This window comes from Brachyhypopomus gauderio, chromosome 17 (genome assembly GCF_052324685.1).
Source record: "Brachyhypopomus gauderio isolate BG-103 chromosome 17, BGAUD_0.2, whole genome shotgun sequence".
Lineage (NCBI taxonomy): Eukaryota > Metazoa > Chordata > Actinopteri > Gymnotiformes > Hypopomidae > Brachyhypopomus > Brachyhypopomus gauderio.
In genome coordinates, this window is record NC_135227.1 from 21,886,610 (window position 1) to 21,907,330 (window position 20,721).

The window sequence follows — 20,721 nt, forward strand, 5'->3', positions numbered from 1 at the left end:
ACTTTTGCAATTTGTCCTCAGTTTACTTTTGAAAAGTTGTGCTTCTGACACAAGGTTACGTTTCCCAACATTCCTGCACTCTTTAATATTCATGACATTTATTGGAGTGTGTTCTCAGATTCTCATTTCCTTCTTGAGGGCAGGATCGTGGTCTTCAGTACTATAGACATTTTGTTCTGTTTATGGATTGATATTCTAACCTTGTTATACTGCATTCTACAAACAAATGAAAACACAATTCACTGGAGATTCCAATAAAAAGATGAAACAGACCAGCTGCAAAATACATCTATCAGTTTTCTATCTGTATATAGAAACACACTTCTGCAAGCAGTTTTTCATCAGCTACTGTAATCTCATAATATTCAGCTTGAAACCCTGACACAGCTCTTGTAGGCAGATATTACCCATGCTTAAAACACTTCAGCAAACACTCAATACACAAGACTCTTGTTTGGCTGCATAACTCAGGACCCCTGAGGGTGTCCAAGGAAAAACACCCTATACTTTCTCACTCCAGTGTCTGCTGACATTCCTCCATCAGTCTGTCATTCCCCCATCAGTCTGTCATTCCTCCATCAGTCTGTCATTCTCCCATCAGTCTGTCATTCTCCCATCAGTCTGTCATTCCCCCATCAGCCTGTCATTCCTCCATCAGTCTGTCATTCCCTCATCAGTCTGTCATTCCCTCATCAGTCTGTCATTCCTCCATCAGTCTGTCATTCCTCCATCAGTCTGTCATTCCTCCATCAGTCTGTCATTCCTTCATCAGTCTGTCATTCCCTCATCAGTCTGTCATTCCCTCATCAGTCTGTCATTTCTCCATCAGTCTGTCATTTCTCCATCAGTCTGTCATTCCTTCATCAGTCTGTCATTCCTCCATAAGTCTGTCATTCCTCCATAAGTCTGTCATTCCTCCATAAGTCTGTCATTCCTCCATAAGTCTGTCATTTCTCCATCAGTCTGTCATTCCTTCATCAGTCTGTCATTCCTTCATCAGTCTGTCATTCCTCCATAAGTCTGTCATTCCTTCATCAGTCTGTCATTCCTCATCAGTCTGTCATTTCTCCATCAGTCTGTCATTTCTCCATCAGTCTGTCATTCCTTCATCAGTCTGTCATTCCTCCATCAGTCTGTCATTCCTCCATAAGTCTGTCATTCCTCCATCAGTCTGTCATTCCTCCATCAGACTGTCATTCCTCCATAAGTCTGTCATTCCTCCATCAGTCTGAATGAAATTCTTGTCACCTCAGTTCCTCATTTGAATGTGTACACTCTGAATTCTGAATACAACATTTCTGAAAATTAAAGTGATTCTTCACCATAAAACAAACTACAGATAATGGTAATTGCCTTGAGCAGACTCATTATGTGTTAATCAAATTATTGCTGTATCTGTACTTCTAAGAGCTGGTGTGTCAGAACCTGCATATAAATCCTGGCCTAACATAATGCAAAATTAGAAGTTGTAAAGCAGCTTAATGTGTCTCAGTCCAGTGATTTGTGTTTAGGGTTGAACATTCCAAGATAATCAACCAGTAGAGTGAGCCACCTCCGCCGTTATCTCAGAGACGTGTTGGGGATATAACCTTTAGTGTTGGGGATATAACCTTTAGTCTGTGGATTAACAACACTGTGCTTAACTGAGGTATGTGTTGGAGTTGAGAGGTTTTACTAAAATTGCCACCAACAGAAATAAAAATATATAATTTAATACTTTTAGTATTACTTACTAAAATAATACTAAATGATTAAAGGATTTACTCAAACTGAATGGCAACTTGCACAGCTGCGATGTTTGTTTAACAGATTCTTCTGGTCTTTAAAACTCATGGACCCACAAAAAACAAATAAATGGACTACATGTTCATCCAATATAAAATATCACATATCATATTCAACACTTCACTTTATCTGTATTGGTTGTGGAAATGTTTGCATCACAGCTCCTTGGGCTATTGAGTTCAACGCAGCAGACTGCTCAACTCAAACAGACTCAGAGCGACTCTAACTGATATCCCGCTTCCACGCCAACCAGTATCACTAATTGTGACCCAAACCTTTTGGATACCCTCAGCAGGGGTGGCTACTGTGTTCTCCTGCCCCTGGTTCTTGTTGATGGTCCTCCACAGCTCAGCAAAGGTGTTGTCCTGTTCCAAGGGGTTGGTTCCTTTCACCTTGAAGTACTCGTACACTGCCGACTCCCTGACAGTGCCGTAGTGAAGGTCAGTTTGCTTAGCAAGGTCCTGGAACGTTCTGGAAGGAAACAGATAAAGAACGTAGGTGCATTAAGGGCTGAATGTGTTGATTAATGTTTCATTAAAAGGATGTGCTAGAGTCTCTCCAACGCTATTGGAAGAAGTGAACCTTAAAAAATGTGAAGAAAGCCAATTAAGATAACGGGATTCTTGGAATCACTGATGTCTGTTATGCAGACGCTATTAATTTTTCTGTTAATAAGAATCTCCCAGATGATTTGACTTGTTAATTTCATGTATAAAATATGAGGTGTCAACGTGAGAGCACATAGCGTACATATGAATAACAAGTCAACCTGCCTGACGTCGGCAGGCTCCACCCCTGGGCGGAGGGGGGGGGGGGGGGGGGCGTTAGTCCACTAGGGGCGGCGCTCCACTGCATGCCACCATTTTCAATTACTACATTCAGTAATTAATTCTAAGTTGCTAACTTGGACTCTGGTTAGAAGAGTTAAGCAGAGCTCAGGATGGGTGCAGCATGCAAGACGGAGCAAAGCAGTTGGTATCTATTCCCAACGGAGAGAGAGAGAGAGAGAGTGTGTCAAGCTGAGAGCAAAACAATTAAGGAGGAGGCTGGGCCACGAGACACTCGCGATGGCGAGCAGCAGATTGCTGGGTGACTGGGAGATACCTGCAGGAGGGGGCTTCAGGCAACCTCACAGCCTCAAAGAGTCTCAAACTTCATCAGAGCTGAATTAGTAAAAACTGGCCCAAAGCAGATGGTGGGTATAATTTCCCCAAAGAACCAAGGCTTGGTCCCTCAGAGATGTTGTAGGCAAACCATTTCATCACATTTAAAATGGTGAGAAAATCAATCGATCATGGCTAGTGTACTCAGAAACCACACAGATGGAGTTTTCTGTCTCTGCTGAGCACTCTTTGGACGTTGAGATGTAAATCAGGTAGAAGATGGGTCTGCTAACAGAAAACACATCAATGTTGATCTAAGAGGGCAGATGTCAATACATCAGTATTCACTTAAAAGGACAGACGTCAATGCGTCTGTTAACTAAACTGTGATGGGAGCACTGGAGTATTTTACTGGTTTTCTCCACATTGTCTGAACAGCAGCAGACGTCTGCAACACCTGTGTGTGTCGTCTCAGAGTTAAAACAACATAACAATGACGATGGCAGAAAAGGAAGAGACAGAACAAAAACGAATCCATACCATGAACAAAAATGCCACTGTCACCATAGCAGCCGTAGCAAAAACCTCAGCACAATCTTTAACTTAATTTGGAGAGAACGTTCGACACCTTCAGTGTTTCCCACTGGTATTCACTGAAAGAGAATACGTCAATGTTTACTGTGAAACCTCTCTGACAGCTGCTGAGAACCATACACTGACAGTGTGAAGGTTTTGCTGAATCATCTGGATGAAGTGCACTGTGTACTGGAGATGTTCAGAGAGAAAAGGTGAGGCGTGTCAGCAGGTGTGTCCAATGCTCCAGGAGTTCTCACCTCGGCCTTTATTATGTGCACTGTGGTCCACTGATTTATACATGGGCTTTCCATAACAGTCCCATGACTACACTGCTGCAGAGCCCACTGTGGTAACAGAAACTGCTGAACTGTGCACGGAGAGAACACCTTTCAGATGCTTAAAGACGTGCACAAGAAACTGATCAGTGCTGGCATGGAAGTGATGTTCTCTGAGCAAAGACACACACAGGTACCACCAATCAGGTGAGAGAAAAGACACACATAGGTCCCACCAATCAGGTGAGAGAAAACACACACACAGGTACCACCAATCAGGTGAGAGAAAAGACACACATAGGTCCCACCAATCAGGTGAGAGAAAAGACACACACATGTACCACCCCTACCCCCAAACAATGACACAAGTAACCTGTGCCATGCTAATAGCTGAGATGTGGGGCTTCCCTAGGCAGACAGGCAGTTGTGTTCTCACACATCTGGATTTGAACCTGCAGAGTGACTAATGAAATTATGTTATGGGAGTTCAACTTCTGAGCTACAACTGCTGTTAGTGCTTAACAATCAGTCCCACCAGGATTTCGCGGGCCTTTTTTGTGATTGTTGCGGGCTAAAATGTTTGATGTTGCGGGTGTTTTTCAAAAAAATTGCGATGGAAGTTGCGGTGTGTTTTTGCTTTTTTGTGAGTACATTACAATAGGGAGTAAATGTTGTATGGTTTCCTCGATTTAGTAGTCCATTTTAATTATCTACCTATTTATTCAGGGTTGGCAACTTTTCAAGATCGCTTGAAGTGAGATTGAACCTGGAGGGGGTGGCGAACATTAATTGTTGACGGGGGGGCGGGGTTAGCGAACGTAAGTTGTTACCGGGCGGCCTGTAAAATGGACACAAATTAAGTATTATATCGAGATCGATCGCCAGTGGTTGGCGCCAGAGCGAACTAGTAACTCATAGATATGGATCAGAGATAAATAAACTTTATCTCTGACTTTAAACTTTATCTCAGTTTAAAGTTTAAACTTATAAACTTTATCTCAGACCCTCGCCGCTTGCGTGCGCTGCAGTGACTTTGCGGGCTACCGTTGCATTGTGGGGAATGTAGTGTTTGTGCGTGCAAAACACCATCGGGCGGCTGTGGCCTGCGGGCCAGTTCTAATAGTAATTAAATATCATTCAGGGGGCCATAGATAATCAATTCGCGGGTCGGATCTGGACAGTTTATCCCCGCTTTCATGTAGTGTACTGGGATACTACTTTTCCGGATCTTTTTGCCATTATTTTCGTCGCTCATGCTGCTTTCAGTCTGCTCCTCTTGAACGTATATACGGAAGTAAGGCGGGAGTTTGTCGACGTCACATCAAGACAACATCAGTGATTGGTCAAATTTGCGGGAAAGTTGCGGTGATTGGCTGAAGTTGCAACACTGCCCTGAATTCGCGGGGTTTGCTTGAAGTTGCGTTGAAGTTGCAAATCGCAACATCGTGACTTTCTGGAGGGTCTGAACAATGACTAAATGCTTTGATACATTCTAGTCAATGAAACGGACGAAACTCAAGAAGTCCCAATTTTTAGATCTAAACATAACAATGCAAAATCAAATTGCAAATCAAAATCTAATTGTAATCAAATTATAAGTTTAATGTGGATGCACAGTATTTTACATGAACTACCTGCATGGACTACTGTAATATTTAGCCCACCATATTTGTTTCTTGGTTGGGATCATTGGGAAAAAAATACTTGTAACCCCAACAAAGAGTATTGATTAAGTAACAGGATTCTTAAGGACAGCTTTAACTGTCTTCACATAAGTGAGTGTAAATAATGAACTATTCCCTCATCTCCTCCTTCTGTGGTTTCATTCTGATGATCTCACTGACCATCAGGCCAGCGCTGAACAACTTGGAACCTTGTTACAATGTAAGTGACCACACACCACCACTGTCTCAGTTTGGGGGGGGGGGGGGGTCATAGTTCATCCAAATAATAAGATGCAGAGTTCAAGAAGATATTGGAGTAAATTGAATCTTAAAGAAGTCTTGGATTTGTGTAAGTCACTATTCTCTTGGAATGCTGAGTGGTTTGCTAACAGCTCTTCTGTGGAGGACTGACAAACGTAGCTTCACCGTCTCTTCCTTAAATAGCACAGGTATCATATCAATGCCAGGCACAATATTAATGTAGTAATTTCAGGAATAACCACTACTGTAATGTGTGTTGTTAACACTATTGTAATGTGTGTTGTTAAAACTACTGTAGACTAAACTGGCCAAAGCACTAGACGACACATTAGTGTGATAGTGTGTTAGCCTTATTACATGCTCAGTGATATTAGCACCTGGAAGGGTCCTGCTTTAATCCCAGGTGATACCCGGTAATCCCAGGTAATCCGTGGGAAGGGACAGCTGGTGTGTGTCAATAATAGTCTTAGATCTCCATCCATCACATGACTCTGAAATGGTTCCAGGCTGAAGACAAGTCATACGTGATAACACTTGAGCCTAAGACAGGCTTTGAACCTCTGGACTAATGGTCTTCTCACACTAACCAATATATCTGCAATACACAGAGAATCGCATGATGATAATCCGTGTAATCAGTAAGGTTTGACACTCAGATCAAACAGACCTGACTACAAGCCCTAAGTGAGGCAGTAGCTCGCTAGCAGAGAAGCGTTGAGTGAGATAACTCAGCACAGTGAGAGGAGAATGTCTACACCAAAGACATACAAACAAAACGTCAAGGAAACACTGGCGAAGATCAGAACAAATGGGCAGAATATTTATGTACTAACCTTGTGTAATTAAACTTATAATAAAACGTGTAGGTGTGTACAGTTTATGACAAGATGCTTTTATCCTCAATATCCTCAAAAAATTTACAATCATTCATTTACAATCACTCTGTCGGTTATACGCACTGAATAAACTGGATAATTATGATTGATCTTAACAGCAGTGACACGTGTGGTTTTCTTAAGATTCTTACAGGCACCATGAGGTTGGAATATCCCATCATCCCACAGGCTGTCATGTATGGCTCCTCCCCCAGCTGTCAATCAGATCTTTGTCTTCATCTTTCATGTGTTTGTTTTGGATTCACTTGCCACGCCCCATTGTTTAGTTCTCGGCCCCCTAGACATTTGCACCTGTGTGGTGTTTAGTCCTTGTTATCCTGTGGTCTTATTCCTCTCTATTTCTGTTCTACCTGGCTGGTCATTGTTTTCTAGACTCTGATTTGCACATAGCCATGTTATGTCTAGCCTGCTGTATGTTTTGTTTAGCCTGTATTTCTATATATTATATTGTCTCGGACTAGAAAATGTGTCAGGCTCTTGATCACAGCCTGTTACTGTAATACTTCTTACAATAACTAAACTAAGTCAACAATCTCTAGGTGATTATATTAGGACAATTTCATCACAGCTATAGCTTTTCCAGGTATGTTAAAAATAAAATGTATAAAACATTTCTGTACTGTGCAATCAACAACTGTGACCTCCTCAAAAGCTAAATTTGTATGTAAACGGGCTGCTATCAGATCTATTACTGGGAATCTCAAAATGGATTATTGTCTTTTGCTTGGTTTATTGTACCTAAGGATGAATCAACACAGGGACTTTCACAGTCACTATCTTAACATGCTCACATCAACGGAGCATTTACAACCATCCACCTCACTTCTGGAGAGCCACCATCGTGAAGAGTTTAATATCTAAACTAATCCATGCGATCCATTCATAAACCCCAGATTAGGTGGATAACCTAGATTTGTTTTGAATGTGAAGCTTGTAGGAAGGCAGCTGTCCAGAGTGCTGAATTGATCACTGGGATCCCCAGAGCACTGAACAGGTTACTGAGATCCCCAAAGCGCTGAACAGGTTACCGAGATCCCCAGAGCGCTGAACAGGTTACCGAGATCCCCAGAGCGCTGAACAGGTTACCGAGATCCCCAGAGCGCTGAACAGGTTACCGAGATCCCCAGAGCACTGAACAGGTTACCGAGATCCCCAGAGCGCTGAACAGGTTACCGAGATCCCCAGAGCGCTGAACAGGTTACCGAGATCCCCAGAGCGCTGGATTAGACCTCCATGTGCCTTCAGTGCACGTGTTTCAAGGACGCATCTATCCATAGTTGTTAAAAGCTCAGTGTTATACAAACTGCAGGAACCAGAATATGCAGCTACAATAACAGTTACAAACTGACTACTGAGAATGATTAATAGTGTGAACATGGTCTGCAGTGTGAACTCCTGCCCTATTTTAGTTATTTAATCCTGTGGTAACATTGAGGTTCCTGGCCATACTGGTCTCATGTAGAACATCCTAATGTCTGTATATAACAGCTACCCCAACCTAGTGTCTGTATATAACTCCAACCCTAAATTAGTGTCTGTATATAACCCCAACCTAGTGTCTGTATATAACCCCAACCTAGTGTCTGTCTATAACCCCAACCTAGTGTCTGTATATAACCCCAACCCTAACCTAGTCTCTGTATATGTTCAATACACCTGCTTCTCTACCACATCACTGTCAGGACTCACCACGTCAGGACTCACCAGATCAATGTCAGGACTCACCAGGTCACTGTCAGGACTCTGCGCGTTACTATTCGGACTCACCACGTCAGGACTCATCACGTTACTGTCAAGACTCACCATGGTCAGGACTCACCATGACTGTGTTAGTCAGGATTTTCATTAGTGCCCTCAAAATTATTGTATGATTGTATGAACTGTATGAACATCTCTTCCTCTGCCATGCTGTATTTGAATACCCCCACCTGGGTATTCTGCAAATGTGTGTGGAAAAAAGTGTTATAAATTAAAGTTCTCTGTATCAAATTAAATTAGAGGTTGTAATATTTGTTGGAATTTGCAGACGTAGCACTGAAAGTAAGAATTATGTGCAATGAAGTCCTCATGAGAACAGAATCTGTCCTGAAGACTGTTTAATGGTTTTGTTTGATATCTCTCAGCTTAACTAAAATGCCAGACAATTCAGTACTTTATTGGCTGTCTTAACAAGGGATGAATAAATGAAGTTCTCTCTCATCGGGCAGGTCAGCTGGGACACAGCAGATTAGTGCTGTGGGAGCCCCGTGCCTCTGTTCTTCGGTCTACAGGAGACGTACGTGCGTGGTGGGGAACCAGGAAAAGCAAACAAAGAGAAACAGTCTCTCTGTTGGCATGAGACCGTGAGGTTTAATCTTTCTTCGGGCACAGAAAATTACATTAGTTATTGATTTGTATCTTATTTTAAGTTACACGTACTAACAGTTAGAGAGAAACTCAAAGAATCCAGCACATTACAGGGCCACTAATCCTGAGAGAGGCATCTACATTAACTGCAGGTAAAGGCTATAGGTTGCAATGAGATTAGTAACTCAGTACATACTAACTACTTTACAGTAAATGTAAAGTTGTAAACCAACCAAGTTGTAAACCTCCATCCCCATGGTCTTCCCTCTGCCTCCACCCTCTTCATCTCCATCTCTCTCTGGCCACTAGCTCCTCTTCATCAATGACCAGTGCTACTCCAGAGCAGAGTCAGAACTGCTGAACATTCAGCCCTGCCCCTCCCACAAGCCCCTCCCACATCTCTCTGACCCATTCCAAGATATATGTCATGTCTGGCCCCGCCCCCTCTGTCAGTTTTCCCTACGACTCCTGTTTAGCGCCTCCTGTCAGTCATGTCTTTGTTCTTGTGTGTGCCACGCCCCCTTGGTCATGTCCCTCCTCCTCTGGATTCAGCTGTTTCTAGTTTACTGTAGTAATTAGTTTGGTTTATATTCCTTGTGTGTGTGTGTGTGTGTGTGTGTGTGTGTGTGTGTGTGTTTGCTTATCTCTTCATCTGAGCTTTGGTTTCTATGTTTCTGGTTCATGCCAGGGCCGGCGCCACAGGGGGGTGGGGAGGAGAATGGGGGCGTCGCCCCCTCAGTTGAGGTGTCCTGCCCCCTCAATGTAAATAATAAGACCCATTTATTTTACAGCAGTCGCTACATGGCACCCCCTCGGCCGCTCATCAATCGTTACACGCCACCCCTCGCTCATCAAACAACTTACATTCGCCACCCCGAAATTTTCTGACGCCCCCTCACTGTGTATGTTCTGGCGCCGGCCCTGGTCCATGCCTTAATCTATATGAGCTTCTGTGTGTGTTTGTATGTACATGTTCTTGTTGTGCCAAGTTTCCCCTTCTGGTTCGTAGCTTTGATCCTAGTGCTCCCTGTTACTGTTTAATACATGTGGAGATGTTCAGCCATGCTGGAGGTTTGTTTCTCTGTGTTTCTCTGTGTTCTCTGTGTTTCTCTGTGTTTCTCTGTGTTTCTCTGTGTTTCTCTGTGTTCTCTGTGTTTCTCTGTGTTTCTCTGTGTTTCTCTGTGTTTCTCTGTGTTTCTCTGTTTCTCTGTGTTTCTCTGTGTTCTCTGTGTTCTCTGTGTTTCTCTGTGTTTCTCTGTGTTCTCTGTTTCTCTCTGTGTTTCTCTGTGTTCTCTGTTTCTCTCTGTGTTTCTCTGTGTTCTGTGTTTCTCTGTTTCTCTGTGTTCTCTTGTGGTTTGTGGCGTCTCTGTCCTACTCGTTTATAGGGTTTCGTTATGATCAGTGCGTGTTCTAGTTTTGGTATCTATTGTGGTTGCTGTTGGGTTGTTTTTGACCCGGTTCTAGTTATTACGTTCTACATGTCTATTCCTCTGGTGTTGTGTTGTGATTATGTGCATGTTGGTCTTGTGTGTCCACTACTGTTTCTCCTGCAGTTATAAAAAATGAGGAAATACACCTTGCACTTACATTCGAATGTTTCATACTGTCTTACACACGAGGACTCGAGCAGCCAAAGGTGGGGGGAGGGGGGGCAGTATGTGTTGGGGGGGGGGGGGGGGGGTATAAAATGAAAATCAAAGTGCTGCAACAGCTGAGCCTACCCTGTCATAGAGGTATTATTACTAATGTTTTATTATTCATATATTATTACTAATGTATTATGATTCATGTATTCTTACTGCTGATGTGTTTCACAAGCATGAAAATAAAGAAGATTAAATACAACATGCAGCTGTAGCACAAATGTGTGCTGTTTGCCTTATATGCCTGTCCGAGAAAACTGGCACTAATGTATTTTACATTTGTAATTTGAGACAGTTAACAAAAGATGCTTTTATGCTGCTGTGTCTGTGCTCTATATGAAACTCCAGGGATGTAACACATGTTTATTGGGATTCTGAGCAGGTTCTTTGTACCAACCACAGCGTACAGTATCTTACATAATTCATAAGGTGTGAAATTCAGTTGCACAACAGATGTTGGTGTCCAGCCCTGATGTGTTAGGCTGTGGAGAGTTTGGCTGTGAGCTGTGTCCAGCCCTGCTGTGTTGGGCTGTGAGCTGAAGTGTGTGGGGTCTTACCGCACTGTGCTGTCCATGCGGGAGACGGTGAGGTAGGCCGCCAGGTTTGCTGTGTATGACGAACACACGATGAGTGTGAACAGCCACCAGCTGCCCATAGCGATGCGCAGGGCCACCGAGCTCATGATGGACTCCCCTCCTGTAAGGAGAGAAGGAGACCTTCAGAACCAACTCTCCTCCTTCACGTTGCATCACAGTTCTTCATATTCAAACTTTCAGTACTTCCATAACTGATCCTCTTCTCCTGATGATGTTTGAGATGTTCCCTGTTCATCGCTCTCCAATGGCGCCTCTTTACTGTCACGGCGTTTCTATGTGTTTCTTTACTGTCACTGAGTTTCTATGTGTTATCATGCCATGCGTCAGCAAGCTGTGAAAGTCCAACACACTGAAGTCACTAAGCAGAGAAGAATAGAAGTGCACCTTCCATGCGTGACGGCAGCTGTGGTCCAGCAAATGTAAAAGAACCGAACTCAAAGAGCCAGGGCTCACACGTCCTCTGAACTCTGCAGTTCAGTATTTCACACAGCTTTCAAACAGCTTTCAGCAGTTTGTATTATGTTCCAAAACTGAAAGACATGTTGTGTCTGAACATAAAGGGAGGGGGGACTGAATAAGTCAGTGTGAGAAACAGAAGGCTAGCCGGGGATTATGAAGACAGAGGGCCAGGATTCCGTCCATAGGTGACCAGGAAGATCTTCGCCAAGCTCTGGCTTGTGAGCTCTGGGTTGTGCTTCTACATTTTTCTGAGATAAGGGTGACCTCCTCAACATGCTGCATGGACTCAAAGTTCTCACAGAGGTATGATGTCACCACCATTCCTCTGGGCCCTAGGGCTCTATGTTCTGATATCAGTGTGCATCTTGAAGTTGGAAATTTATTTGAAGTTAATACATTTATCTGTGATACATTCAACCCATGTGACAAAATGTGTTAGACGTATTGCTACAAAGATAATCAAAATTAAAAAGTGTCATATTTAAGATTCAACCATTAGCCTACAGGGATATTTGATATTTGGTCACTTTTTTGCATCATATTACTTCCATAGCCAAACAACTGTGAAACAAACAATGAAACTGAAAGAGAGCTAAAGAAAAGCAGTGAACCACTAACCCAGTGCTCCAGTGAACCACTGACCCAGTGCTCCAGTGAACCATTGACCCAGTGCTCCAGTGAACCACTGACCCAGAGCTCCAGTAAACCACTGACCCAGTGCTCCAGTGAACCACTGACCCAGTGCTCCAGTGAACCACTGACCCAGAGCTCCAGTGAACCACTGACCCAGAGCTCCAGTGAACCACTGACCCAGAGCTCCAGTGAACCACTGACCCAGTGCTCCAGTGAACCACTTACCCAGTGCTCTAGTGCACTTAAAAGTAAAAAGTGTTCTAGTTCTCAATGTCTTCCTCACCACACTACCTTAAACACATTTTTTTCTCTGTCAGTGTAACGTGAGAGGAAGGGGCAGGGTGTAGAGACAAGTATCCAAAACAGAAACGTTTTTAATTAACAACGATGACTACTAGAGTATATCGCTAAGCAAACATATAACATGAAACGAATATGAGGTACAGACTCACATGGACGAGCATGGAACAAGACTGACACAATATATACTAAACACAGAACGAGCACCATGTGTAACACACAAGACAGGTGAACACATACATAAACAGCCACATAGACACAGACTACATCTACACACGCCCGGAGGGAGGGGTTTGGGGCCGGAGGGAGGGGTTTGTGGCCAGAGGGAGGGGTTTGGGGCTGGAGGGAGGGGTTTGGGGCTGTATCGTGACAGCCTGTGATACTGTTTGGAAACATTTCCAGAGATTCCCCTGATTACCTGGTCCAGGACCACTGGTTAACTGGTCCAGGACCACTGGTTACATGGTCCAGGACCACTGGTTAACTGGTAACTGACATGGAGCTCGGAGGAGGACTGTCTGGTGGATAAATGTCTGTTTGTATGTGTACTTTAAACATGGGATTCAATTAAATTTTGTATGTTGTATGTTTTGGGTGTAGAAAAGTCACTTATAATAGTTATAATAGTGTTGATACTGAATAATCTGTGTATTCAATGCATTATATAATTAAAACATGGCATTTTGAATATTGTGATATCAAAAGGAAAATACATTACAAAAGGTCAATCACATCAATAAGAAGAATGAAAGATTAAACTGAGCTGAGTAAGACTTCAGTTCTGACCACCAGTGGACACCAGTAATTACAGTGATGTTAACCTACATCACCAGCAGATGGTTTGCTGTTTATGCCAGAAGAGGTGAAGATCCTTCACCATTAGAACTCTCCTATAAAACCTGCTGTTGAAACAGCATATAACCATGTAAACACTCTATATCCCTCAGTGATCCCCACACCTGCTCCTGGTACTAACAGTAATGAATGATGAACTCATTTAATATTGATTTGTCATTTGTCTTTTGTAGGTAAACATCCCTATTAAATGTATTGTATCCCTATAATATACTCTTGTTATGTTGTCCTGGAGATCCTGAAATTTCAGTCTTGCCATTGTTAAAGACCTTAACCCTTTATGTGCCGGCTGCTTTTTGAAATGTGACTGACCAAATATTTAGTGCCTGTTGTCATGGTGCAGCAAATCTAATTATCATGTCTAATTTATAAATCTGAAGATCACTCGATGGATTTTCCATGAATCAGTCAGTAACAGATAAAAAGTCATTTTTTCATTTGTTTAACAAACTAAACGAATGGAAATATGTGCTGTCATGGGGTTAATTTGTATAAAACATCAAATGAATGGATTTGCATAAATAAATAAATATGATAGAAATCGACTTTCGTATTGTATAAGAATGGGCTAAGAGAATACGCATAACTTCACAAAGTTCCATAAGAGTAAATTGTTTTGCTGTATTAGAGACTAATGTAGCATTTACCCTCTGATAACAGAGATGGGATTTTAATGGTAGAAGCCTATTAGTTCTATATTAAATCTGGACAGGTACTGTAATGAGGTTATACAAATAATAAATAATACCGTTTAGGGAATAATACCATCTTGTTCTGACAAATGCATTTATAGTGATCCTTAGAGGGCTGTGACACACACACACACACACACACACACACACACACACACACACACACACACACACTAGTGATCAATAGTGGGCTGTGGCATGCACACACACACACACACACACACACACACACACACACACACACACTAGTGATCAATAGTGGGCTGTGGCGCACACACACACACACACACACACACACACTAGTGATCAATAGTGGGCTGTGGCACACACACACACACACACACACACACACACTAGTGATCAATAGTGGGCTGTGGCACACACACACACACACACACTAGTGATCAATAGTGGGCTGTGGCACACACACACACACACACACACACACACACACACACACTAGTGATCAATAGTGGGCTGTGGCACACACACACACACACACACACAAGTGATCAATAGTGGGCTGTGGCACACACACACACACACACACACACACACACACACACACACACACACACAGAGCAGTTGGGGTTAAGTCCCTTGCTCAAGGCCACTTCAGTCATGTCCTGGTTCCTGAGAATCAAACCCACAACCACCCGTTCGCCAAACACCACAAACACCATGACTGCCCCAGTCAAATATAACCATACTCATTAAAGAGTGAGTACTCATTAATTATAATATTTTAGAATTAAATGCAAATATAAGCCTACTCATTAATTATATTATAATGATATGTAAGTATAGGCCTACTCATTAATTATATTATAAAGATAAGTAAATATAAGCCTACTCATTAATTATATTATATTGATATGTAAATATAGGCCTACTCATTAATTATATTATAATGATATGTAAATATAGGCCTACTCATTAATTATATTATAATGATATGTAAATATAGGCCTACTCATTCCAGCTCTCCTCCAGCACTCATCTCCACACCAGCTGTTCTCCAGGTTCACAGTTTCTCCAGCCTTACTGAGAATTACTGTTCAAACCACCACAAACCACCACGAACCACAATCACATTGGAATTAATCACAATATCACCATAAGGGCCCATCAGACCTCAGGTAGGAGATCATCAGATTAAGACCTCAAGTAGGAGATTATCAGACCTCAGGCAGGAGATTTTGCTGCCAACTGTAACAAACATGTGACCATTTGCAGTGGGGCAGGGCCAAGGTAACCACGGTGATGTGCGGTAACCACGGTGACATGCCTCTTTTTTTCGGTGAGAGCTCACAGATTGTGCTCCACGGTGGGAGTAGAGTGAGAAAACGACTTCACACACCAGAGTTTGACCTGCGCCACCATCTTACCTTGCTGAACAAAAGCCCCGTAGACAATCCAGATGGCGCTTTGGAAGGACGTGGAGACGGAGGCAGGCTGGTGTGGTCCTGCGTTCTGGCATCGGAGCGACTGAACACGGCGCAGAAGGAACACCATGACTCCCACCACAGGGATGGCAGCAGCGATACACGCCCACACGGCCAGGTCGAAGGGAGCCAGCAGGGAGAACATGTTCATCTTCTCCACCGACCTGCTCATCAGGATGCCCACAGTGTAATCCAGGTAGCGCTTGCTGAAATCCACCACACTCTCCCGCTCTGGCGTGATGGTGACGGCTGAAACAGCCAGGTCTGCCCTCTGGGTGCAAAATAACACACGTTAAAACACCACTACCGCTGTTCTTTATACAAATGAATCACCATCTGTCTCTGTTGATGCGTTCACTGTCAGGTAAACGTGCCTTGTTGACGAGTTCTCCCATCATGCCACTCCAGGAGCCGTCCGGCTGCAGGGACCCGTATTTCCCATCAGCCACCTGGTAGATCTCGTATTTGAAACCCAGAATCTTGGCCAGAGCGTCCAGCACATCGATGGAGAAACCTTTGTATCGTTTGGGTTGTCCAAGAATATTTTCTGCCACCATTACAAAAGGCTCCTCCTGGAAAGGGTAATCCAGAGAGAAAAGGTTTAAGAGAAGAAACGCATGAAGCCTCCGCTGCCCTCTCCACTACCTGCTGCTTGGCATCATGGCAGGATGTGTGTGTAGAGCGTAGCTCTTCTTGGAACATCAGCCTGTTTGGTCTGCTTCTAAATCAGAGTAGAAATGACGAAAGAGCTAGTAATTGCTCTGCAGACTCTGCCGCGGGCAGTTAGATGGGAGGATCGGGTCAAATAAAAACAAAATAGGGGAGAATGATGGCAGCGTTTAGTCTAGCATCTAACATATCAGAAATGGAAGGTAATTATAATACGTTGGCTGATAATGTACTAACATTAGTTTTAACCGCTTAAGTATATGATTACTAACAGTTATAAATCTGACACCTTTTGTGGTATGAAGTACCAACCTAGATAAATGAAGGTGTTATTTTAAGTAGGATGAGGTAGGTAGGGGTGAGGTAGGGAGGGGTGAGGTAGGTAGGGGTGAGGTAGATAGGGGTGAAATCCATTAATATGTTTTCTTTCAGTGGATTACACCCCTAGTTCTGACTGCTGAACATCCCTAGTTCTGACTGCTGAACACCCCTAGTTCTGACTGCTGAACACTCCTAGTTCTGACTGCTGAACACCCCTAGTTCTGACTGCTGAACACTCCTAGTTCTGACTGCTGACTAGGTCTGATTTCACCTGCTGTGCTGCAGTAGAGCTGTGGGACATCACTGAGGGTCCAGGGTGTCACATGTGCACTGTGTTCTCAACCACGTCAGCCTGGTCCTCTGTATTATAGTTTATTAAGTTTATCAATCTTTCTCTATTGATGCTTTCACTGTCAACAAGGTAAACATGACTTGTTTATGAGTTCTCCCATCATGCTACTCCAGGAGGTCAATCACCCGCTTGTTTGTGATCTACGGCCCCTAACAGTTGTGTGCAGAGTGCTTTTGACCGGTGTGATATTGGTGAATTTTACACACTCCATTTGACTGTGCAATATGGAGAACCACTGGACATGTGTGATGTGCAGGTCCTTGTGGTACAAAGGCCTTTCTTGGTCCCGTGTGTAGCAGACACCCTCTGTGCCAAGGCAGGGATTCCTGTGTGGGCTGATGCTGTGGAGTAAAAGCCCAGTTGCCTCTCCTCTGGGCAGAAGGGAGCCCTGTTGCCCCAGGACAAGCCCCACTGGGACACGAGTGAAGTCTTATCGCCTCTCTGAAGTCACTCAGCCAAGGCACAATACTGACTGCTGAAGAACAATCAGGGGCACAACCCTTACAAAATGGCACAGGAAACAGCACTGACGTAGCAGCACTGACGTAGCAGCACTGACGTAGCAGCACTGACGCAGCAGCACTGACGTAACAGCACTGACGCAGCAGCACTGACGTAGCAGCACTGACGTAGCAGCACTGACGTAGCAGCACTGACATAGCAGCACTGACATAGCAGCACTGACGTAGCAGCATTGATGTAGCAGCACTGACGTAACAGCACTGACGCAGCAGCACTGACGTAACAGCACTGACGTAGCAGCACCGACGTAGCAGCACTGACGTAGCAGCACTGAGGTAACAGTGGTTATGTGAGCATAGCACTGGTTTGGGTAAGAGTATGTAAGCATAGCACAGAACACCCACCAGTATGGTGAGAGTGTGCGAGAACCTGGAGTATTTAACAGGACACCCACCAGTAAGGTGACGACTTTCAAAGTCACTCCTTGCATGCCGTTCTCCACGCGGTTCTCCTTTAGACTGCCATTCATGCCTCGACTTGAATCCCAGGTTGCCAGCTGAGTGAGTGAGAGAGAGAGAGAGAGAGAGAGACAGACAGACAGAGACAGACAGACAGACAGAGATTTTTGGCCAAAGAAGAGATAGGTGTTTAGTGAGCAGACAGGATCAAATGTGCTAGTAATAAAGTGTTTTAATGTGCTAGTAATAAAGTGTTTAAATGTGCTAGTAATAAAGTGTTTAAATGTGCTAGTAATAAAGTGTTTAAATGTGCTAGTAATAAAGTGTTTAAATGTGCTAGTAATAAAGTGTTTAAATATGCTAGTAATAGTGTTTAAATGTGCTAGTAATAAAGTGTTTAAATGTGCTAGTAATAAAGTGTTTAAATATGCTAGTAATAAAGTGTTTAAATGTGCTAGTAATACAGTGTTTAAATGTGCTAGTAATAAAGTGTTTTAATGTGCTAGTAATAAAGTGTTTAAATGTGCTAGTAATAAAGTGTTTTAATGTGCTAGTAATAAAGTGTTTGTTATTCTCAAAAGCTTAGCTGTCTAAAATCAGTGTTCATTCACACTTTTCAGGTAAGCATGGACGAATACACTTTCAATTGTCATCACACATGACTATCACACCTGATCACCACGCCTGATCACCACGCCTGACCATCACGCCTGACCATCATGCCTGACCACCACGCCTGACCATCACGCCTGACCATCACGCCTGATCACCATGCCTGATCATCACACCTGACCACCACGCCTGACTAAGCTTGTTGGAAATCCCATTCCAAATCCAACACTTTGGAGCTTCGTCACTCTGGAGAACACGTTCCTCTGCTGTGGAGTGAAGGGTGAGTCATCACTCTGGAGAACACGTTCCTCTGCTGTGGAGCGAAGTGATTCATCACTCTGGAGAACACGTTCCTCTGCTGTGGAGTGAAGTGTGATTCATCACTCTGGAGAACACGTTCCTCTGCTGTGGAGCGAAGTGATTCATCACTCTGGAGAACACGTTCCTCTGCTGTGGAGCGAAGTGATTCATCACTCTGGAGAACACGTTCCTCTGCTGTGGAGTGAAGTGTGATTCATCACTCTGGAGAACACGTTCCTCTGCTGTGGAGTGAAGGGTGATTCATCACTCTGGAGAACATGTTCCTCTGCTGTGGAGTGAAGGGTGATTCATCACTCTGGAGAACAGGTTCCTCTGCTGTGGAGTGAAGGGTGAGTCATCACTCTGGAGAACACGTTCCTCTGCTGTGGAGCGAAGTGATTCATCACTCTGGAGAACACGTTCCTCTGCTGTGGAGTGAAGTGTGATTCATCACTCTGGAGAACACGTTCCTCTGCTGTGGAGTGAAGTGTGATTCATCACTCTGGAGAACACGTTCCTCTGCTGTGGAGTGAAGTCACTTTGGAGAACACTCACACCTCTGCAGCTGATGGCTGACGTCACACATGCTGATCTCAGGCTTGTCTGCAGCTGTGCAGCCATGGAAACACACATCATGAAGCCCCTGATGCAGAGTTATGAAGAGGCTGTCTGGAAGTCTGTAGTGATGTTACATGCTACAGGCACTGACAGTCCGCAGCTCGGTACTGTGTGTCTGTGTGGTTCAGGAGTTGAGCTGTCTGGGGTTCCATTACTGGTCAGCAGTAATACACTGATAGTGTCATGGACAACATCACTGACAAGAAGACTACAAAATATATTTCTATGCATGTGTTGTTTGTAAAGAGCTGAGGACAAAGAGCTGCCCGTCTGCCTGTGAGGTGAAGTGCTCTCAGATTTCAAGGTCAGCGCACAGGGCTGGTTCTGGAGAGACCCACCAATGGAGCCACTCTGGCTGCTTTCATCTGAGTAAAATGACAGATTACAGTGGGCAAACTCTTTCTGACGCAGAGTTGTAAATACTGACAAAACTAGACAAGACTGCGGTTAATTAGATTTTTTGTTTTGATCTTGTCATCTAGACTGTCACAACTCTTAAACAGCAAATGGAGGCATAATTAACCAACATAAACACGCATATTGCATGTTTAGGTAGTTATAAAACAAGAATTCAACGGTGGATGGAACACAACTTATCGCCACTGTACTGACAGGGGGATGTAGAATAAAATCTGTATGCTATAAATCCACTGGCACACACAACCTTTGACTGTAGTCATATGACTGTAGTCTTCTACATGACTGTAGTCATATAACTGTAGTTGTATGACTGTAATCTATATAACTAGTCATATGACTGGAGTCTTCTATATGACTGTAGTCATACGACTGTAGTCTCCTATATGACTGTAATTTCCTATATAACTAGTCATACAAGTATGACTATATAACTAGTCACGACTGTAGTCTTCTATATGACTGTAGTCATATGACTGTAGTAATATGACTGTAATCTCTTATATGACTGTAGTCTCCAATATGATTATAGTCATATGGCTGTAGTCTCCTATATGATTATAGTCACATGATTGCAGTCTCCTATATGATTATAGTCATATGACTGTAGTCTCCTATATGATTATAGTCATATGACTGTAGTCTCCTATATGAATATAGTCATATGGTTGTAGTTTCCTATATGATTATAGTCATATGACTGCAGTCTCCTATATGATTATAGTCATATGACTGCAGTCTCCTATATGATTATAGTCATATGACTGTAGTCTCCTATATGACTGTAGCCCAGAGTCTCTGCATGCCACAATGTCACTCTTCAGCCCCAACCAATTGACCAATCATTAATATCTGCTGTGACATCACATCCTGTTCCTGGCTAAACCCACAATGCTTTACTTTTCCTTCTTGTTGACCCAGGTCTAATCATGGTGGCTGCCAGAATGACGTGTGCTTTAAGCTTCAATCGCCATGACCTTCAT

General features: G+C 43.4%; 1 protein-coding gene across 2 annotated transcripts in view; it reads right to left on the reverse strand.

The window, feature by feature from the left end:
• The window catches only part of grid1a (glutamate receptor, ionotropic, delta 1a), a 267,052-nt gene that overhangs the window by 13,950 nt on the left and 232,381 nt on the right, over window positions 1-20,721 (reverse strand). For both annotated transcript variants that reach the window (XM_076978701.1, XM_076978702.1), the window contains 5 exons: window positions 17,788-17,889; window positions 15,904-16,101; window positions 15,473-15,800; window positions 11,107-11,245; window positions 2,061-2,256 (listed from right to left, as the gene is read on the reverse strand). In XM_076978701.1, the coding sequence (XP_076834816.1) occupies window positions 2,061-2,256; window positions 11,107-11,245; window positions 15,473-15,800; window positions 15,904-16,101; window positions 17,788-17,889 (963 nt within the window). The remainder of the gene's footprint in view (window positions 1-2,060; window positions 2,257-11,106; window positions 11,246-15,472; window positions 15,801-15,903; window positions 16,102-17,787; window positions 17,890-20,721) is intronic.